The 22960-nt window shown below is 38.9% G+C and overlaps 2 protein-coding genes across 2 annotated transcripts in view; one reads left to right on the forward strand and one right to left on the reverse strand.

The window, feature by feature from the left end:
- Positions 1–22396, forward strand: part of LOC102157687 — a 70665-nt gene extending 48269 nt beyond the window's left edge. Inside the window, exons 5-7 of the transcript XR_002337929.1 lie at positions 5971–6061; positions 13857–13924; positions 18810–22396. The gene's annotated coding sequence lies outside the window, so the exon portion shown is untranslated. The remainder of the gene's footprint in view (positions 1–5970; positions 6062–13856; positions 13925–18809) is intronic.
- CCDC54 (coiled-coil domain containing 54) lies at positions 11203–13552 on the reverse strand. Its single transcript, XM_021070485.1, has one exon. It carries the CDS (start codon positions 12880–12882, stop codon positions 11902–11904), a length of 981 nt encoding a protein of 326 aa, XP_020926144.1. The 5' UTR covers positions 12883–13552; the 3' UTR covers positions 11203–11901.

Consider the following 22960-nt stretch of genomic DNA (forward strand, 5'->3'; position numbering starts at 1 on the left):
GCCAAGACCTCATAATAAATCTCTGTATATATATTTATATATTTTAAAATTTATTTGTTTATTCATTCATTGATTCATTCATTGGTTCTGTTTCTGGAGAATCCTGACTCATATACCAGGGATGCCTGGAAGCAGAATCAGGAAGGAGAGGAAAAGGTCAACACTAAGGTTTGTGGGCTGAGGCCAAGCAGGGGAAAAGAGGGAAGACAAGTAAGTAAGTGCATATGACCTTGGCTGGAAAGTGAATATATGTCTGAGAAAAACTGAGAGGGAGGGAGGATGGAGGGAAGGACACAGAGACATGGAGAGAGAGAGAGAGGCAAGGAGAAGGGGGAGATGCCTGGGTGGAAATAGTAACACATTATTAAAAACCCAGGAAAAGAGGGAAAGAGAAATACTCTATGTGAGAAGGAAGACAGGCTAAGAGTGGTTCACTGAAGTGGTTATGTTAAGTGTATTCAAAGATGTTTCCTGTCAAACTCTGTTGTTCCCTTGGGTAACAGTCTTTGCAGTAAGTTATCATTGTCCTTTAATACTCAAGTAAGCTACTTAAACACTATTCACAGCTCTTCAATTTTTAAAAAATACTTTAACATTTAGATGTACAATCTGAGGCTTCTACCAGAAATATGTGTGTGTTTATTATTACATTTTAAAAAACTGTTACTTTAATAGCCAGAACAATATCACCCATGATGGGCAAAGAAATTAATCAAAAAGTTTATCTTTACATGAATACGTATTTATTTGATATCAAAAATATATATGTATGTATATGTGTGTATGTGTGTTTGTATGGATACACACATATCATCGTATAATATTAGTGCCTAATCCCTGATGAAATACTCAGATAACAGAAGACCAATGAGGCAAATTCTAGTGTGAGAAAGGTCAAAGTTTCAAAGATATTGGAACAAGGCCTGTATCATCTGGGGAAAGAGGCTCTGGTTGGGTGGGAGTAATGATAGATTTCTTATCCTTGATCAGTACACTGCCCTACTTATAGCACATTAGGAAACCCACACAGATGGTGAGAGACATATTAAATGTCTTTGACCGCTAGGCTAATGCATTTCCCCCTACATCTTGCTATTCTTTTAGTTAGAATGCAAGAATTCACTGTGGCCTAAAGAACACCAGATCCACCCTCTGGAGCTTTTGGAGCCTGGTCCAGACTCTTATAAGCTGGGTAATTTTAGGCAAGTCACTTCTGCCTCTCCATCTCAGGTTTCTCCTGAGTGAGTTGGATTAACGTTTTGGTGCTCAGTCTTTTCTGCCCCACCATTCTGGACCGTTGCTGCCCAGCAGATTGAATAGAAGTGGTAGTGGAGTTATGCATGAGGGTTCTGCAGAGGAACAAAATGAATAGGATAGATACATAGGAAGACTTACTCTGAGGAATTGGCTCATGCAGTTATGGAGGCTGAGAAGTTCCAGGATGTGCCACCTTCAGGATGGAGACCCAGGAAAGATGGTGGTGTAGTTCCTTTCAAACCTGAAAGCTTACAAACCCAGGGGAGCCAGTGGTCTAAGTCCCAGTCTGAGTCTTTAGGCCTGAGAACTAGAAGGCTGATGGTGTACGTTTGGTGCAAGGCCAAACGCCCCCCAAAACAGGAGTGCCGATATCTAAGAGCAGGAGAAGATGAATGCCTTAACTCCAGCGGAGAGCAAATTCACCCTGCCTCCACCTTTTTGTTCTGGCCCTTGGTGGATTGGATGACACCCACTCCATTGGGGGAGGGCAATCTCTTTTACTTAGTCTGCAGATTCAAATGCTAATCTCTTCTGGAAACATCTTCATAGATGTTTTGCCAGTTATCCGGACACCCATTAGCCTCGTCAAGTTGACACATAAAATTAACCATCACAAGTTGTATTTGTCGAGTATTTGCTGTGTGTCAGATGCTGAGCTAAGCACTTTTCCTTATTTCATCCACAGCATGTGATTTTGCATTATATTTTATTATCATTCCCAGTTTAGAGACAAGAAAATTGGCTTAGTCCCTTATTACTTCTGGTCAGTCTATTATCTAGATGTTTGTTCTTAGTCCCTACATTATACTACTGCTTATGGTCATGATTCTGAAATGGAGCAGCGGTAAGTTTATGCCCCCTGACCCAGGAATATATGATGGTATTGATCTGCCAGGAGATTTTAAAAAGCCTCTTATCCCACTTGAACATCACTGAACTATGTAATCTTTAGGCTTCTTTTCATAGATAACTTTTTATGACTCTGGGATCCTGCTGCTAAGAAGGAAGGAAACTTTTATTGTTATCTCTTGCAATAAGATTGAATCTAATAAATTCCATTCCTTTTTGTTGTCCTCAAATAGCCTGCATAAATCTGCCACTCATCAGTTCCTCTTTGTCTCTTTCAATAACTCACTGTCTTAAGAACAGCCTCTGATCAGAAACTTCATTAAGTCAGCTCTGACTTGTCTTCTGATCATACCTCTTAGATAACATATTGAAACTGCCAGTTGGGTCACCTATGGTGCTCTTCTAATTAGACTGCCTTAGGCATAATTTTGTTAATATTGCTATAACAACAAATAACCATGTCACTGATGGCTGTGATCCAATTACAACCTGTACATCAAGCAATTATTTTCTTTATAGCTGGCAAATATAAATTGACTGAGGGTCATTGTAAATGAGAGTGGTACCCCTATTTCAATTTTCTGATATCTGAAAGATGTGTCACAGTTTCTATCAGGATATTGTCTCATGAGAACATCCCTTCTCAAAAGACTGGTGGGAAGAATACATCATCAGAATCAGACTCTCCACCTGGGCACATTTTCATGCATTTCTTTTCCTATCCTCAATCAGAGTGGGGGAAAGAAGAAGTGTCTAAAAATAGGTGAGTTCCTTGACTAAAGGAAAAGATTGAAAGATTGGAAGAGTCCTGTGGTGATCTGTTCCTGCAAGCTTTTGCACATTTTTTAGAGCCAAAATGTAACCCGAAGTAGAAAAAGGATGACCATTGCATTTGATTCAACTGCCTGTGGAGACTCTGCCTTTTTTTTTTTTTTTTTTTTTTTTTAGTATTTCAGAGCCCATGGTGTTGCACCTCACCTCTGCCTGGCAGGAATATCCTTACTGTCCGAAGGGCTGCACCAGAACCTCAGCTGTTTCTCATTCCTATTGGGAGCTTTCTTTCTTCTTTTCCTTGGCCTTCCCTTCCTCCTTGACTCTGCCTCTGGGTTGCATCTCTGGCTGGGTTGCATCTCCCCCATGCACCGTACCCTTCCACTTCAAGTGTTAGGTGAAAAGAATAGGCTGGGGAAGGGGAAAGATGAGGGGCTATACGAACCTATCCTATCTTTGTCACAAGAGCCTCAGAAGAGCAACATGCCTACGTCCATGTTCCATGGTCCAGCCATTGCCCTGCTCCCCTAACTCCATCGGCCACTAAAATTTCACAGTTCAGAAAGGCTTGGAGTTTCATGTGCCTCACAAATACACAGTTGTTTTCTGGGTAGATTGTATTCCAAAAGACAAATGGAATACAAGTTTTGCCTCTACCTCACCATCTCCAATATCTCCATCAGCATGTAACGAACACCACTATGTACCAAGACTTATCCTAAGTGGTTTACATGTATAAACCTCTCCCTTCTATCTCAGCTTTCAATCCTGCATCACTGCTAAAATGACCCTGGCCCCACTTCAGCTTTTATCCTCTGGACTAGATTTGCAAGAGCCACATGGAGCCCTTGTCTCCCCTGCCCAAGAACTCCTCATCTCAGCTTTTCATCCCCAGAGTTCCTGCCTTGGTTCCCATTTGGATCCTGACCTTTGTCTCTCTGTTCCCCAAAGTATCCTCTGAGTACCGTCAATCTGTGAAATTTTTGCTCCATTGTCAGAAGTGAGGACCCTGATCTAGCTGTCAGGATACTGCTCTTACTGTTATTTCCTGAATAGACTTTGGCATGAGAATACACAAAAGCTTGGCTCTATAGTTTAATGAGTACCAATATCTCAAGTATAATGTAATTGAATCAGCTTTTACAGGTTGGCCCAAAATCCAACTCCAATACTGTTTCTTTGTAATAAGTGATCTGAACTGGATTCGGTGGATTTATGAATGAAATTTTGAAGCATAATCCATTGATATATTAGGGATTGTCTACATTTTGGATGTGACTTGAAGATTAACCTTAAAACATTACTTTTAGGAATAGCAATATTGGAGTTCTCTGGTGGCCTAATTGATTAAGGATCAGGTGCTGTTATTGCTGTGGTGCAGGTTCGGTCGCTGGCCCAGGAGCTTCTGCATGTGGGGGGAAAAAAGGGAAACAATATCTTTTTCTAAATGAGACTTGAGTTATGTCCCATAACAAAACTAAATTAAGTTTTAAATGAAGTGTGTGCTTTTCTACTCCAAATCTAAGCAACAGGCCAAAATAATTGGCAACTGGAGAGAACACTATTGGAAAGTAAGTTCCTTTTTCATGAAAGGAAAAGAAAGTGATGTGTCATTTTCATCTCTTTTTCTTCACATCTAGCTCAGCTAGTTCCTGGCATAGAATCAGATTTCAGTAAATGTTGGTGAATGTTGTTTTTGGATAAATAGGACTCTCTAGTGTCTGTGTCTATGGAAATATTCCAAACTGAACTAAATTGTTTATCATAAACTGAGTCTCTTCCCTTCCCCCTCCCAATACTTTTCTCTGATACTTATTTTTATAGTGTGCAATTAAAGGTTGGTGAATGGCTATTACAAGTGATGGCGTATTGGTTAAATGCCCAGACCAGGAGGAGAGCGTCACACCCCATCTTATTCTCATCACGCTATCTTTGGATGAGGGAGGCAAGAGTTGGTTTGGAGCTTTTGTATTCAGCCTGTCACTTGGCTCATTATCTGTCTGGATTTCTTTATGGCTGATGAAAGGAGGCAGAGTTCTGAGTGGGAGCTCCTGGGAGCAGGGTCCTTGTCCTATTCACCTTCGTGCCCTCTTTTAACCTCTGGCCTAGACAAGGAAGGAAACAACTGCCATTAGTTATGTATCTGCTAAGTCAGGCACTGTTCTAGTTAGGTTAAACACATGGTCTCTAATTAACACAACAATCTTATGATACGAATTTAGAGTTGAGAAAGCTGAAGAATACAAGGCTTAAGGAATTTGCCAAAATCACATAGTTATGAAGTTCACCACTGTGTACTCAGCTTCTAGCACAGTACCTGATACATAATAAATGTTAAGTAAAGTCAGTTCTGATTTGAATGTCCTTGCTTTTTTCACTATCGAGCCTAGCCAATAAATGTACTTAATAGCCGCAAGAATAGTTTGAGACATTTTGGTGAAAGTGCAATGGTTTTCATGCTTGAAATTTATATTATAGCCATTAACCTAGTTATACTTAGACCTACCTTTTTTGTAGAGAAGACTGGTACTTTCTTTTTTGTCTCTTTTCAATTCAAAAAATATTTACTGAGAACCCATCAGTAAACCTGATTATGATATTCAAGATAAATAGCTAAGTTTCTATCTCTGACATAAAATCTCAAAGTTTTTTGAGTTCACAGACATGTGAACACAAGATGACAATGTTATTATGGACATATAATCAAGGGCAACACTTACAGTGGTGTTGTAAGAATCCCAAATTTCTGCTACAGAAAGACTGTGATAGAGGCTAAGAGTCAGGGAAGGCATCTTAGAGAAACAAATATTTGAGTTGAGACTCAAATGATGAATTATTATTTATCAGATAGAAAAAAAAGGCATCCAAGGCACAAGGGACAGCAAGTACAAAGATGCAAGACTTGAAAAAATCTGCAAGACGTTTCATGTGACTGGATGGTGGTTTGTGTGTAAAGTTTTATCATGGGAAGATGCAGATGAAGACATAATCTTAATAAATATGTATTTCATACTTCTGATATGTCCATCAGATTGCTAATTTGTAATAATCATTATTCCTGGCAACAACCTATGATTATTGTTCTTATTTTAGGAATATGGACAGTAAGGCCTTGGGACTTTAAGCTTTGGCTTAATTCCAAAGTCACACAGCTAATGAGTGACAGAGCCAGCTCTTGAACCAGGTGAGTCTGACACTAAAGCCATTTTGCTTTACCATTATGGAACGCTACTTTCCAAAGGTAAAAATTCAGGATGGAAATAGTTGTGTAGGCTTTGCTGAGAAATTGGATTGTATTCTCACTATGAGAATAAAAAGATTTTACAATTAAAAAAAAAAACAAAACAAACCCCACCCTCTCTTTGACATTGGTGTTGGCAGTATCTTTCTGGATATGTGTCCTCAGGTGATGGAAAAGCCAGCATAAACAAATGGGACTACATCAAACTAAACATCTTCTGCATAGCAAAGGAAACCATCAATAAAATGAAAAGAAAACCTACCAAGTGGGAGAAGATATTTGTAAATCATATTTGATATGGAGTTAGTATCTAAAATATGTACAGAACTCATACAATTCAATAACAAAAAATAATTAAAAAATGGGAAGAGAACCTGAATAGGCATTTTTCCAAGAAGACACTCATATGGCCAGTCTTATGATGGCCAACATCACTAATTATTAGGGAAATGCAAATCAAAACTACAATGAGGGGTTCCTATTGTGGCTCAGCAGGTTATGAACCCATCTAGTATCTATGAAGATGTGGGAACGATCCCTGGCCTCCTTCTGTGGGTTAAGGATCTAGCGTTGCTGTGAACTGTGATGTAGGTCGCAGACGCGTCTTGGATCTGGAGTTCTGTGGCTGTGGCATAGGCCGGCAGATGTAGCTCTGATTCGACCCCTAGCTTGGGAACTTCCATATGCCGCACCTGCAGCCCCAAAATGTAAAAAAACCAAAAAACCCCCAAAAAACTACAATGATATATTGCTTTCTACTTTTAGAGTGGCTATTATCAAAAAGGCAAAAATAGTAAGTATTGTCAAACATGTGGAGAAATGGGAACCCTCTGTCTCTGGGGATGTAAATAGGTACAGATGCTATGAACAGTATGAAGATTCCTCAAAAAACTAGGAATAGAAGTACTGTATGATCCAGCTATCCCACTTCTGGGTATTCATCCAAAGACTATGAAAACATTGATTTGAAAAGATATATGTATCCTCATGTTCATTGCAGCATTATTTGCAATAGCCAGTATGTGGAGACAATCCAAGTGCCCATCAGTGGATCAATGGATAAAGGAGATTTGGTATAAATACACAATGGAATACTGCTCAGCCACAAAAAAAAATGAAGTATTGCTATTTGCAATAATATGGATGGACCTAGAAGGTCCATTATGCTCAGTCCAATAAGTTAGAGAAATAAACTTATATGTGGAATCTAAAGAGCAAAACAAATGAACAAACATAACTACAGATACAGAGTCATAGAACCATAGAACAAAACAGGAGGCTGCCAGAGGGGAGGGGCATGGGGGGGCAGTGAAATAGGTGAGGAAAGTTAAGAGGTACAAATTTCCAGTTACAAAAGAAATGAGTCATGGGGATGAAATGTATAGCTTGGGTATATAGTCAATACCAATGTCATAGCTTTGCATGGTGAACAGGTGGCAACTAGACTTAACATTGTGATCATTTTGTAATGCATAGAAATATGGAGTCACTATGTTGTATACCAGGAACTAACACAGTGTTGCAGGTCAATTATACTTCAAAAAGCAAACTTATAGAAAAGGATTTGTGGTTACCAGAGGCAGGGGTGGGAGGAGGGGGAATTAGATGAAGGTGGTCAAAACATACAAAGTTCCAGTTATATAAGAAAAATAAGTACTAGGGATGTAATGTACATGATTAATATGGGTAACCCTGGTGTTTTATATATGAAAGTTGTTAAGAGAGTAAATCCTAAGAGTTCCCATCACAAGGAAATAATTTTTTCTTTTTCTCTAATTTTGCATCTGTTTGAGATGATGGATGTTCACTAAAGTTACCATGGTCATCATTTCATGATGTATGTAGGTCAAATCATTATGCCGTACACATTAAACTTACACAATGCTAGGTGTTGATTATACTTCAGTAAAACTGGGAGGGAAAAAAAGCTTTTTGGTTGGCTTTTTCCAGCTTGTAGAATCACAAACAAAATGGATGAACAAACCAAACCAAAAAAAACAGACACACAGAGAGAACAGAGTAGTGGTTATGAGAGGGGAAGGCATAGGGGTTTGGACAAAAAAGGTAAAAGATATCAACTATATGGCGATGGATGGAAATTAAATTTTTGGTGGTGATCACACCATAGTGTATACAGAAGTAGAAATACAATGTTGTACACACACAACATATATAATGTTATAAACCAAGGTTACCTCAACAAAAAATAAATTTAAAAAATTTTCTTTGTTCCGTAAAAATGACCCTTCTAGGATTGGATTGTGGACATTGTAGAGGCTGGAATATGGAGCAGGAAAACTTTTCCTTCATAGAGAGATATTATATGGCTTGAGCCAAAACAGAAGTAGGGACAGAGATAGAGGATGGACTCCATGAATTGTTGGGAGATAAAGAGGATAAGAGTTGATGACTCATATGTCAAGTAAAGGAGAAGATGAGAATAATTTCCAATTTGGTGATGTGGATAGCTTGCATTGTGATGCCATTAACAAAAAAAGATACTAGAAGAGAGATGGGTTTGAGTCGGAAGAAGGAAGAGCATTAAGCTTAATCTTAGCAAGTAAACACTGCTGTACACATCCTAGTGGAGAAGATAAGTTGCCACTTGGAACGAAAGCTCAAGATGTCCCAGGAGAGACTAGCTTAGGAGTCTTTGGATCTGGGAGTGATTAAAAAAGTGAAGCATCAGTATTTTAAGGGAATGATTAGTGACAGAGGAATCATCTAAGAAACTAAGAAGGATCTGCCAGAGTAACGGGAAAAGTCCAAAAGAGAGAGCATGAAAGACCTGATTCTAAGAGCTGTGGAAAGAGTGGGAGAGGAGGAGGTGGGGACAGGCAGGAGGGCCTCAAGGAGGATGACGAGAGAGCGCCAAGAGAGGAGGGGAACACACAGGGATAGGTAACCATGTACTTCTATGAGTGGAGTACAAAGACCTGGTGGGTGGTGATTAAGATGGAGCAAAAGCAGGACTGATGGAGGCCTACAAGCCACTGGAGGAGGAATGCGGACCAGAGACATCGCCTCCTCTGAGCCGGCTGGGGATGGAGGTGAGTAGGATGGGAGGCAGGTGAAGTTGAGAGCGAGGATTGGGGAAAAACTATTTGCCTACATAGAGTTTCAAACTGAGTTGTAATTTTGAGTCCTGTGACATCTCATCTAGGTGATGATAATAAATAATTGACTCGAGCAAAATTCTCTTTCCTTGGTGGGAACTTATGTGAATTAACAGGAAAAGTAGATGCCTTTAGGGAACGTTTGAGATCCTGAGAAAATCACGTAAAGTCCCTCTCAGTTTCTCCCCCTTTAACATTCTTATGTAGGTAAAAAAGAGATTAAAACGAACATGGTGGGGATTCCTGAAGAGATAAACGAGACCATAAAAGAGTGGAAATGCTGGCTGTCAGTACTTTCATAAAATGCTTGGTGGCTTTTATTTCCCACGTTCCCTGCAGGGCCGCACTCTGGTTCTCTTGTTTGTTTTTCCTTCTGCCTGGCACACCGCCCCCACCACCTCCTCCTCACCATACTTCCTCACGACAAGGCTCATCAACACTCTTTCTCCTCTGATACCAGGAGCACAATATATAAAATGCCCATCCCCATCTATTGTATCTTAGAGCTGTGTGTATGTTTTACTTGTCTCATTCAACGTTATGTGTCCACAGTATAGCAGATGTCTTCTACTTTTTCTTTAACCGTCCACTATCCCTTGCTACTAGCAAACACTGAAAAAATACTTACTAAATGAATATAATGAGTCGCTCTTTATAGATGACAAAACAAAGCTAGTTGTAAGTGTAGAATTTAAGGCCGCACAGAATTAAGGTCTTCTGATACCCGGTTCTTCCCTAAACACTTTGCTTCTCTAGAAACACTAAGCAAGTGCTAAGGGGACATACAGGGGAGAAAAAGTGAAAGTGTGCATTAATACAGAGGCTCAGGAGTTCCCATTGTGGCTCAGAGGTAACGAACCCGACTAATATCCATGAGGACTCGGGTTTGATCCTTGGCCTCTTTCAGTGGGTTAAGGATCTGGCATTGCTGTGAGCTGTGGTGTAGGTCGAAGATGTGGCTTGGATCCTGCGTTGCTGTGGCTGTGGCATAGGCTGGCAGCTGCAGCCCTGATTTGACCCCTAGTCTGGGAACTTCCATATGCTGATAGTGCAGCCCTTAAAAAAAAAAAAAAATAGGGAGGCTCAGATGACCCAGGAAAATACCAGCTGTGTCACTCTTTACTCTATCAGAAGCCACTTTTGATGTCATTTGCTTGTGGTCGGCTGAGTTCCCCTAGTGGATGTGAGGGTCACAGCCAGTGTGCCAAGCTGGAGGTCTGGCTGTTCTTTGCAGATACCCCTGAGAGTCAATATATAGACAGAAATTGCTGGTACCTTTATCACGATGATGCTTTTCTTTGTTAGCACTATTAACCCATTGAAAATAAACTCTTTTAATAAATAATCTTGCTTGAAGTAGGTATATGATAATATCATCCGTGCTGCTCCATCGCCTATTGACATATTTTAAAAGTTATTTGTGTATACATATTATCTATACATTTGTAAAGAAGGATCAAATAAAATGCATTTGTAAATGAAAAAATTATCATGTATAATTGTTACCAAACGGCACCAGATGACATTGTGTCTTCTCATCCTACTTATCCCTTAGTGTCCTCTGTACTCAGCTCTTTTGTCCTCATTTGAAACTGGGTTGTTCTTAGCTAACTGCCAAAGTCCTCCTTTCAAATTATTAACTGAGAATTGTTTAAAATATTGCACTTCCCAAGAATATTTGCAGTTTAACAGCATATGACTCTCTATTGGTAGATTTCATTTCACTGAGCTAAGTGAGTTCCTGTCGTGTCTCAGCAGTAACAAACCTGACTAGTATCCATGAGGATGTGGGTTCGATCCCTGGCCTTGTTCAGTGAGTTAAGGATGCATCCTTGCCACGAGCGGTGGTGTAGGTTGCAAATAGGTCTATAATCTGGCATTGCTATGGCTGTGGTGTAGGTTGGCAGCTGTAGCTCTGATTTGACCCCTAGCCTGGGAACCTCCATATGCCATGGGTGTGGCCCTAAAAAGAAAAAAAAAGACTGTCATATAAGCATCTGTGGTGGTAGTGTTGAGATTCAACTTAATTCACAAATTCCTCCTCAGATTTTCCCTTTTCCTCTGTATTAATCAGAAGATATTGTATTTGTCTCATTTCATGAAAGTGTAAAAAAAGCCCTATACCATATTCAGCTTTCCCCACTTTTCCAATTATTTGATAGAGAGGAAGTTGAAAGAAAAATCCCATTGTTGGAATAAATATTTTCCTGGCTGTAAATTGTCCTTTCAGTGCCTTTCATTTTTACAGCTCTAACTTTAGTAGCCTTGCAGCTATCTTTTTCATTCTATGCTTTTTAAAATTTTGTTAGTAGAGACTGTCTCTGGTATCACACATCTTATCTGCAAAGGCTACTAAGACAAGAGTGCATAGAAAACTGACATGGGGACCACCAAAGTTTCTCATTCCTAGACCCCTTATTCTTTGTTTCCAATTATCTATGACATGGGCGCTGGATGAATCCTGCATGAAATGCCTTTGAGAAACAGAAAATTCATTGCAAATATCCAAAGAGGTGATAGGCCTCAACTTACTGTAGATGTAAAGAAACTTCACATGTGGTAGACTCACAATGAGCTAATCACCAAGGAGTTCACAGCAGCCACAACAATGTGTGACTGCTTTGAAAGGCCAGGTTACAATTTATTTTGTGCCAAGCAAGCAGAAAATTACAGTCGAGTTACTTCCTCTTTTGAGGAACCAAAAAGACAGTAAATATAATTGAAAACAGAGAAACAGATTGTGGTCAAGTTTGCAATAGGTCTAGTGAATGGACAGTATCTCTGGGTTATGACTTGTGGTTCCTCAGGAGGGAGGGTTGGCCTAGAAAGAAGCCACTGGATGAATTCCTCTAACTTGGTTGCCCTGAGGAAAAATCTCCACTTTCCTCCATGGACAAAAGTTAGCTTTATCCATGTATTCAAGTCTGGGTAAATATAAATATTTGACTTTGCTTTTTGAAAGCTTCTTAATGCAGTTTGACAGTTACTTTTCTTCACAACTTTAGTTTGGGAAGAAATTGGTTTTTCCTCAAGATGATCAGTGGGATAACTGGGCACTTTGTCTGGTTCTGCTGAAGAGATTCCAGTGTCGGTAGAGGCCAACATGTTCTTCAAAGTTCCTGGTTTTCTGAGTTTGTGAAGCAGTTCTATGATCTCTTTACTCTTTTCTCCCTCCAGAACCTCTAAACAATGTATACTAGAGCAAGAATTCTGGTTTTCCAGTTCTTTCATCTTCTTCTTTAAAGCATCAATATCTTCTTTCATTAAGAAGGTATCTTTAGTTATTGTGTACTGTTTGTCTTCATTAACATTCATTCTGTTTTCCAGTACCTCCATCTCCTTCTGATAAAAGTCAATCCTTTCTTGGATTTTTAATACTGCACTGATAATGTCAGTCATTTGGCCTAGGAGTTCAATCTGGGAAGTTTTAATATCTTGGAGCATTGCTATAAGATTCATTTCTTCATCAGCGTTAATGTCATCTTGATCACAATCATAGGAAGTCATAGTTGGATATCTAGTTGAATTTGGGTGCTGCTTCTTACATTTATGGTAAACATTTTTAAGAGACTGTCTGATCTTGGAGAAATTTGAATTCCACATCTTCCCAGCAGCAGCTTTTACCCTTTTGGTTTGAAGTTTGTACATCTTTCATAATGAAACAAGTGTCAAGGTGTTGGGAAACCTGACCAAAATCAAAGAAAGAAGCAATGTCAGAATGAAATGGTCTTTCTCTTACTATTTGTTGGGTATCTTTCCTGGTAACATCACAGAATGCCCTGTAGAGAACATCAAGGGCAATAGTAGACCCTCTTTGATGTTAGCTTCTTAGAGGACAGACCAGCTGGAGAGCTTGATATCATAATGGGCAACTGTTTGGAACCCTTCATAGACTGACCTGATGCTGATGTCACAGTGGCTGCTGACTTAGAACGTATTTAACCTCAGGGCAGTCATTCTCAAAATTTTTGGTCACAGGACTTTTTCACTTTCAAAAGTTGAGCAGTGGAGAACTTTTATTTATGTAGGTTATATCAACATTTCATATTAGAAATTGGAACTAAGAAGGTCTTCAGATATTAATTTATTTAAAAAATGTGGATTCCCCTGGTGGCTTAGTGGCATAAGGATCTGGTGTTGTCACTGCTATGGCGCCACAGGTTCAATCCCTGGCTGGGAGGACTTCCATGTGCTGCAGGTGCAGCCAAAAGTAAATAAATAAACAAACCCATCACACATTAATACAGGTGACATTTTATGAAAATTAATTATATTTTCCAAAATAAAAATAGTTTAAAAAGTGGCATTGTTTACTTACTTGGAAATTTTTTAAATACTTGGATTAATAGAAGACACCTGGATTCTCATATCTGTGTCTGCATTATATCTGTTGTGATACGTTGTTTTTGTTCAAGTATGTGAAGAAAATACAACCTCATAGATATATATAAAAGGAGAGAGTATTTTAATGGCCTCTTTAAATAATTGAGGCTTTTATTCTTTGCTACTCCACCAAAATTTGACAAATGATAATTTAGTAGAAGTTAAGTGCCATGTGTAATCTTGGACTCGATTAATACTGTTACATTACAACTTACTAGTCTATCTTCCATTTTGAATAGATATGTAATACCATGCATTGGTCGTTTGGAAAATAATGATTCACTGACTCATGCAGATCTTCCAAAAGGTAATTCATTTTATTATACACTATCAGAATTTCATTAATATCACCATCATCACTCTAAAATTTTTCAAGTACTGGGAAGAGGCCAAGCTCATGGTGGCAGATAAAATTTTCCAAAATTCGAATTTTATCTTGAAAAGCTTAAAATTTATTAAGTTTGTTAGTTGTTTTCCTTGAAGTGGTAGTCTCCCCCTATATCCTTTTTTTAAAAATTTTTTTTGCACAAATGTTTGCCAAATGTTCAAATATGGGTACCATCGTTTGCTGCCAGTTTTTTTTTTTTCAAGTAAAAATGATGTCCTGGGCATTCTTGCTGTAGCACAGTGGGTTAAGCATCTGACTGCAGTGGCTCAGTTTCCTGCAGAGGCATGGGTTTAATTCCTGGCCCTGCACAGTGGGTTAAAAGGGTCTGGTGTTGGCACAGCTGTAGTGTAGGTCACAGCTGTGGCTAAGATTCAGTCCCTGGCCTAAGAACTTCCAGATGCCATGGGTACAGACATTAAAAAAAAAAAAAAAAAAAGATGTTCTGTGAAAAAAAGCAGCTCTTTCAGTTTATAACTTAAATAAGTACTTCTCCTAGAGATACCCATTATATTTCTATAAACAGCAGAAGTGCTTTATGCGTATTTCTCATTACATGGCACTAAATATTAAAAGATACTGAAGGTTGACATTTAATAAAATTAAAAAATTTCCACTGCTTCATCAAGGATATTCTAGAACTAAACTGACTTCTTGTATGCATTCTTTTTTTTCTCTTCTCTGATTGAGAAGAGGTGAAAAATACAATCACTGTTGGTAGTTTGATATTATTGCCTTGGCTTATGTTAAGGTATCAGTTTTACCCACTATTACTTTTACAATGCAGTTTGGAAATGCAAAGGTCAACACAGTGAAAAAAGCAAATAGTGTTCTAATACTGTTTTGAAATATTTTTGCCCTCATGGTCCATTGTATGCCACACTTTGAGAACCACTGCTTAAAGTTTTAAAATGACATCATACATTTCTCATGTTTCTTCGTTCAGATTTTTCTAAGTAATAGTATGTGAAATCCAAATCCTTTGAAATATTAAATATTTTGTCTGTTTTATATATTGGGTTAAAAACTTAATTTTATTCTCTGGTCACCTAAGACTAAGCATTTGGAATTAAAGCGACACGATAACTATGTCTGTCAAGATGCAGTCCCACTCTATTAATATCCCACTCTAGGATATTCTGGAGTTCCTGTCTTGTTGCAGCGGAAACGAATCTCACTAGGAACCATGAGGTTGTGGGTTCAATCCCTGGCCCTGCTCAGTGGGTTAAGGATCTGGCATTGCTGTGACCTGTGGTGTAGGTCACAGACACGGTTCCGATCTGGCGTGGCTGTGGCTGTGGCATAGGTTGGCAGCTGTAGCTCTGATTCGACCCCTTGACCCTTAGCCTGTGAACCTCCATATGCACAGCCACAGTCCTAAGAAGCAAAAAAAAAAAAAAAAAAAAAAAGAAAAAAAGATATTCCTTCTTGGATCAGTGTCAGTTCTAACTCTCAATCACTATTTCTCTTATTTATGCTTAATTGCAGGGCCAGTTTCAGCCTAGGTTTTGGTGTAAACTCTGAATTTAGGCAAAAGTAATTTAAGAATTTTGGCACATAAATGATGTCTAGGATTTTGCTTTACTGTCCTATCTTTGAGTCTCTGTTTAATAACCTTTCCAAAACTTCTAGAAACCTTTCCAAACTCTTGCTGAGAAAAAATGTTCTTCGGGAGGCAGACTATCACAGGAATAATATTTGGAGCTAGAAAATGTAGCATTCAAAGCTGTCCCATTTACCTTGGCCAAGGCCATTCTGTCCATCAAGTACTACAGACACAGTGCTTAGGGCCTATGAAATTTCAAGGACCAATAAAAATCAATATTTGAGACCAGAAAGAAAAAGGCTCAGAATACTAAAAGAAAGCTGCAAGATTGAAACAATGAATGTTTAATTAAATGTCTCCAAAGTGTGCTACTATATCATCTTCATTAATTGTTAAATTTAGTATTAAAATTTCATTACATTTGAAGGCAATTTGTAGATTAGGTATTCTTGCTTTATAGGAATTCCCAATTAAATTAGAGGGATTGCTTGTAGCAATTACTCCCTTTGGGTTAATAACAGCTAAGTCTTATTGGATGCATACCAGACATTGTTCTAAATACTAGCTTATTTAATGGAAATTTAGAGAAGTCAAATAATTTTCCCTTCTACTAAAAAAGGGGCAGAGTCAAATTTCAAATCCTTACTGGCTCAAGGCTCCATTTATTTTTCCTCTGCTTTTGCACACATGAATATGATAAAGTATATATATATATACACATATATGTATATATATATATATATATTTTTTTTTGGTCTTTTTTTTGGGCCGCACCTTAGGTGGCATGTGGAGGTTCCCAGGCTAGGGGTCCAATCGGAGCTGTAGCCTCCCACCTGCACCAGAGCCACAGCAATGTGGGATCCAAGCCGTGTCTGTGACCTACACCATAGGTCACAGCAATGCTGGATCCTTAACCCAGGATCCTTAACCCACTGAGCGAGGCCGGGGATCGAACCTGCATCCTCATGGATTCGAGTCAGGTTTGTTAACCTTTGAGCCACTACGGGAACTCCAAAAAATATATTTTTGTCAACTTAGAAAGAGATAGACATTTCCCTTTTTAGGAAAATCACTCCATGTATTTATAGAAAACTTATTTTAATTAAATTTTTTAGAAATATGAAAAAACTAAAGGTTTATTTGGTATTTTATCAAAGCCATTTGAAGCCGAACTTTGCAAAGACTTCAGAAGTTGAATTATCTCTAATTCATGTAAATAAAAATGAACATTTAGAGGCTATTCTTGCCTTATTGTAATACGAGTATCATAACTGTAATAAACAATAGATGAACTTTTTCAACTAAAAATATTCATGTATGCTGATTGTTTTTATAAAACAAAATTTAATCTATTAGGTTTGATGCAAACAAACTTGTCTAGATTTCTAATTACTTACGTATTAATATTAATGAAAGGAGCCTCAGCCTATTTGGGGCTTGTTGGACAGTAAAAAGTTCTAGTGGGTGAAGGCAAGTCTACTGATTAGGGTGAAAGGTGTGAATGAGTAACGGGAAATAAGCTGACTCCCTCTCTTGGGGGTCCTGCCAGAGATCTGGAGCCATTTAGGACTAAAATAATATGGCAGACTGGAGCCTAGTGTCTGACTTTTACCAAGGAAATGTCCTCCAGGAGGCAGGCTTTTCAGGAATGGTAATTGGAGACAGAAAATTCAAGTTCAAGGCTCTGCCATTTACTACCTCTGTGCTCTTAGTCAAGTTACTAACTTCTCACAAGACTGTAAAGTGGGATGATTACAGTACCTATATAATAGAGTGGTTTTGAGGATTAAAGTGCTCCGTGTTTGTAAATTCTTCCTGATCCTATCCTCCTCTTACTCTCCTTTTGGATGAAAGAGGAAATGGTGCAGAGTTTTAAACTTTAGTTTTATTCTCTCCCTGTCACTTACTCTTTTATTCCTTTTTTTTTTTTTTTTTTTTTGTCTTTTTAGGGCCGCACCCATGGCATATGGAAATTGGAGCTATTACTGCCACTCCCTCATTCCTCTCTTTCAATAGAGAGGTCACTTTATCAACATATGACCAAGACATAAAGCATGCACTACTCACTGTTCATCAAAACCTACACACGCAGATAAAGCATTTGGATTAGAAGGACACCAGAACATAGCAAACAAGGCCAGATAAACCATCATTCTCTCTCCTAGTATAGCTAGTATACCTAGTACAACCAACTATGGTGTTAGGTAACCTGGCATGTGATGACCACTGGAGAGATGGCTCTAATGACAGATAATATCATTACTATTTAAAAGGCTAGTGCTTTTGAGTAAGTTAATTATAAAGTAAGTGATGTAGAAGCATGATTATCTATATATAACCACCCAGAATTTTGCCTTTTTTTTTTTTTTTTTTTTTTTTTTTTTTTGCTTTTTAGGGCCTCACCCATGGCATGTGGAAGTTCCCAGGCTAGTGATTGAATCAGAGCTACAGCTGCTGCTCTGCACCACAGCCACAGCAACGCCAGATCCTTAACCCACTGAGCTGGGGCGGGGGCCAGGGATGAAACCCGCATCCTCATGGTTCCTAGTTGGGTTTGTTAACCACTGAGCCATGAAGGGAACTCCCTGTAACCACCCAGATTTACACCCTTTATCAAGTTGGGAGAGAATGGGGAAGTATTATAGCTCTCCCACTAGCAGCTGGGCCTTATTTGTACTCTTTTTTTTTTTTTTTTTCGCCTTTTCTAGGGCCGCTCCCCCCGCATATGGAGGTTCCCAGGCTAGGGGTCCAGTCGGAGCTGTAGCTGCCAGACCTATGCCAGAGCCACAGCAACGCGGGATCCAAACCACATCTGCAAACTACACCACAGTTTACGGCAACGCCGGATCCTTAACCCACTGAGCAAGGCCAGGGATTGAACCCGAAACCTCATGGTTCCTAGTCGGATTCGTTAACCACTGCACTATGACGGGAACTCCTTATTTGTACTCTTTATGTTACATCTACAATAATCTACTATTACTCATGTACCCTGAGTGGTTTGACCATTAAAAATTATTGAAGGTCTTTTACTTCCCCCACAAAATTTAAACAGCTTTACCAGAACCTGGGCCTCTGACCTGAATATTGCTTGTTACATGCAGAGTGAGATAAAAAGGTTTAAAAGAAAGGAGCCGGGAAGGTCTTTTAGATTTGATCAGGGTGGCTGACATAAGGGGATAAGAATGTATTTAATTGGAGGGTTCTAATCCAATGTTACACAAGCAAAGTAACAAGCTATCTTCTACTTTTCCTTTCTAGCCACGAGGAATAGAAGAGAATGAAATTGGGATCAGACCTGTTGTGCTGGACCATGACAGGGATGGAGAGGAAAGCAAAGGCATAGTGTTTATAAGGGAGGCAGGGTCTGACACAGTGATGCCATGCTGCATGAAGTGATAGAGCCGAGTGACATTGATAAGTCAAACTGGTCGGAGTGCCACATGGGATGAGGAGGCCTTTTCCACACTGTGGTGTCAATAAACGTTCATGATAACACTTTAAAATCATGTGGAACCAATGCCAAAAGAATAATATGAACACCTCTGAATGAAATGATGGAATGATAATTTTTATAATTGGTCATGGTAATTTACTTTCTTGCTATAACTAAAGTTGAGTGGTCTCTTTCTGGAATGCCGTCCAGATAATTTATTCTCCAGTCAAACTTCTACCTATCCTTTAGGAGACATCTAGATAATACTTCCCTCGTCCTGTTCCCCCCGCCCCCCCCCACTTCTTTTGTCTTTTTTAGGACCGCACCCACAGCATATGGAGGTTTCCAGGCTAGGGGTTGAATCAAAGCTGTAGCCACTGGCCTACAGCAAAGCCATAGCAATGCCAGATCTTTAACCCACTGAATGAGGCCAGGGGTCAAACCTGCGTCCTCATGGATACTAGTCAGATTCATTTCCCCTGAGCCATGATGGGAACTCCCTTGTCCTGTCCACTTTGGATTCTCCCTGAGGTCTTCCTAGTGCTACTGACCTGTTCCAGCTCCCTACCCAGCAGCAATCGACATAGTGCATCATTGGTGGTGGTGTGCCTCTCTCGCTTCTAGACTGGGAGCTCCAGGAAGGGAGATGCTTGCTTTGCAAATCTATATCTCCAGTGTCACAAAGCCTAGCATATAGTTGGTATTCAGTGCATCTTTATCCAATGAATGCATGTATGCACGCACTTGCGAATGATTATCAAGGTATCCATCGAGTCTCTCCTGTGCCTATTTTTGTGGTGGCTAGGGAACACATTGATTACTTCATAAAGGGAATCTGTGATAACTTTTTTCAACTCCTGAGGGATCATTTAGTATTTTGGCATAGGGATTTAATAATTGCTTCTCTGAAGACCTGAAGCAGTTAAGTGGCAGGAGACGTAAATTAAGATCAGGTTGAGGGAGGTAATTATGAACCTGGAAAGAGCTATAGCATGGATAAGAAGAGAGAGCTCAGTAAATGATGGTCACAGCACTGGTATTAATGGCACTGAACATAAAGGTGACTAAGGTACCCAGCATTCTTCCCCTCTGTGCAACACACTAAGTTTTTCTGGCCTCTAGGGAACCACAGGTAATCAGGGTGTTCTTTGAGCTCCTGCGGGAATGCTTATGAATTCATCAGCTTGGGTACTCAGGCACTTATCTCTTCATTCATGTCATCTTATACTCTGAACTCCAAATTTACAATGAACTCTCTCCAGCTTATCTAGACATACTCTTCACCATTTAGTTCCGGAACCCTGGGGGCACATTAGTATTTTATGTAATCTCTCCTCCCTGTCATCTTCCTCCAGTTCTTCCCGTTATGCTTGGCTTTCCCTGGTAATATATTATATAAGGTTGCTCAGTTTCTGTAATTCTCAGCTTCACCTCTTGGTTTCCCTTCTCTGCTATTACCTTTAAACCTCTGCTCCCTTTAGCTTATGATTGACACTGTTTTTATAGAGCTTTGTAAGTCCTGATATGCACAATTGATGTAGCCATAAAAATAAATGGCTCGAAAAAGGAAGAGAAAGCGAAAGAGAAGTGTTTTTGCTTAACCATTCACCTCCTTCCTTTAATGGAACCAGTGAATTAATTCAGTGAGGTAGTCTTTAAATACTTGTTTCACTGAATTAATATTTAGCAGATGTTTTGAAAATTATTGTATGATTAGTGCATCCCCCATTAGCTTTCTGTCTTGTTCTTGAGTTGCTCTATACTTCATTTAGGGAACCCCGAAAATTAAAACATATTGAAGTACATAGTGATCACATAGAAAATAGAGATTTAAAGTTTAAACAAATCCAGAAAGCATGAAGTGTAAAAAGTTAAGAATGTTAGTTTTCTCAGTTCTTAATATGAATTTTGTGCAGTTTGCAGCCTTATCTTATATGGATCTGTTATATATTAGTAGTGCCTTATTTTAAGAAAAACTGAGTGCTTGGGTTTTCAGTTTTAATGATGCTTCATAGGACTTTGGATTACAAAATTCAGGGAGCTATCTTCTTTAAAGTTTAGGGTTCTAAAGGTTATAATGTGGAATCTTCATTGGCTTTCCTTAATAGTACTCACTTTGAAAGACATCTATTATTATGGCATTTTATGTTTCTGAGGGAATTTACAATATTATCTCTGTGAAGTAAATGTATATTTTTCCTTGGTTCTGTTATGTCTGCTATCCTAGACATATTACTTCCCATTTTACTTCATCTGTGCAATAAGAACAGCAATAATGCCCTGTGCTGATACTAAAGGAGAATCATAAGGGTTAACATGAAAATTTTTTACATCTAATTTTGAAATTTATATAATACCTCTTATGTAAGAATTGTGAACAATTATTATTATGCACTGTTTCTACGGTGCTTTTTCTTCAGGAGTTTGGGTTTTAGAATCATTTCCTCACTCTGTTTAAAGCTACCTGAATTCTTTCTCTTCTAGGTTTGGATTACAATGATCTTTTATATAACTTTCCAAATGTATTATTTCTCCTTACACGCAAAATAGAAAATGCCCAAAAGGCAATCATAAAACTGAAGTTTTTTCCTCTTCCTTCTCTACCTATGCTTTTGCAACTATGATCTAAATGGAAAAGTATTTAGTCATTGTTCTAAATATTTATTGAAGCTTCCCCTCCCGTCCTCCACCCAAGAAATATGTATTGCTGCTGCAGCTGTTTTGGGCATGCTAAAAGCCAGCTAAAAGTTATTTAGGAATGTTTAACATAGATTGAGGTCTTGTTTGGGGGTTTTGGGGGGGGTCATTTCTTTCTGGAAATTTGAGGTCTCTTTCTGCTGATGTGAATATAAGTATCAAATAACAGAAATGGAGAGTGATAAGACAGTTCAATTAGACACATACTTCAATAATTTTCGACTTCAGGTTTCAGCACTAATTCTCATTGTAACTTGTGAGACTTAATTACCACTCATTCTATTTAGGTTTCTCTTCTATGGCATAGTATAAAATGATAGCAAACTGGTTTAAGCCTTTGGGCAGTTTATGAATTAAAATAGGTAAAAACCTTTATCATAACCTCTATTGGCCTTTATGTTTAAATTTTTCAATGGCACTTAAAAAGAAAAAAGATATTTCTGGAAATCATCTTCTTTGTCGTTAGAAATTAGGGCTAAAATAAAATGGATGCCCAGTCTCACTGTTAGGATTGAAAAAGTGAGGAAGTTCCCATTGTGGCTCAGCAGTGATGAGCCCAACTAGTATGCATGGGGATATGGGATTGATCCCTGGCCTTGCTCAGTGGGTTAAGGATCCAGTGTTGCTGTGAGCTGTGGTGTAGGCCGGCAGCTGTAACTCTGATTCGATCCCTAGCCTGGGAACTTCCATATGCTGCAGGTGAGGCCCTAAAAAGCAAAAAAAAAAAAAAAAAAAAGAAAAGAGAGAGAGAGAGAGAGAAAAGAAAAAAAAAGTGACATGACCGTTTAAAACCTAGTCAAACAGAAGATCTTAACTTTTGGGCTCTGGTATTCCTTTAATAATCCAATGAAAGCTTTGCATGCTTCCTTAGGAAAGAGCATATACATACAATTTTGTATGTAATTTGAGGTGGTTCACAGACCTCCCTCCTCTCCTCTGCCCTCACAGGCATTTACAGACACCATAAATGGTACTCATGTTAAAACTCCTGACAGTAACAGAAGGATGATTCTGGCTCCGATACCTGTTTGTGGGTGTTTTGCTTCTAAGGTGTCTGGGAACTTTTAGGTAGTTTGGTTCTGGAACTTAAGACTGTTTGAAGTGATAAGAGTAAAGGCCATTGATGACAGGGAATCAGAGGGAGAGGCCCATGGAATGCACTGATTTGGGAATGGTTCTGGTGAGATCCTTTAAGAATGGGTGAGTTCTGGGTAGATGAAAGTTAGAAGGGTCTCCTAGGCTTAATGCACCATGAGATTAGGGACTCTGGTTTGTTTTT

This window comes from Sus scrofa, chromosome 13 (genome assembly GCF_000003025.6).
Source record: "Sus scrofa isolate TJ Tabasco breed Duroc chromosome 13, Sscrofa11.1, whole genome shotgun sequence".
Classification (NCBI taxonomy): Eukaryota; Metazoa; Chordata; class Mammalia; order Artiodactyla; family Suidae; genus Sus; species Sus scrofa.

Excerpts from the sequence above, each read along its gene's own strand:
- CCDC54 (XM_021070485.1), bottom strand. The coding sequence starts at position 12,882 with ATGTACAAACTTCAAACCAAAAGGGTAAAAGCTGCTGCTGGGAAGATG.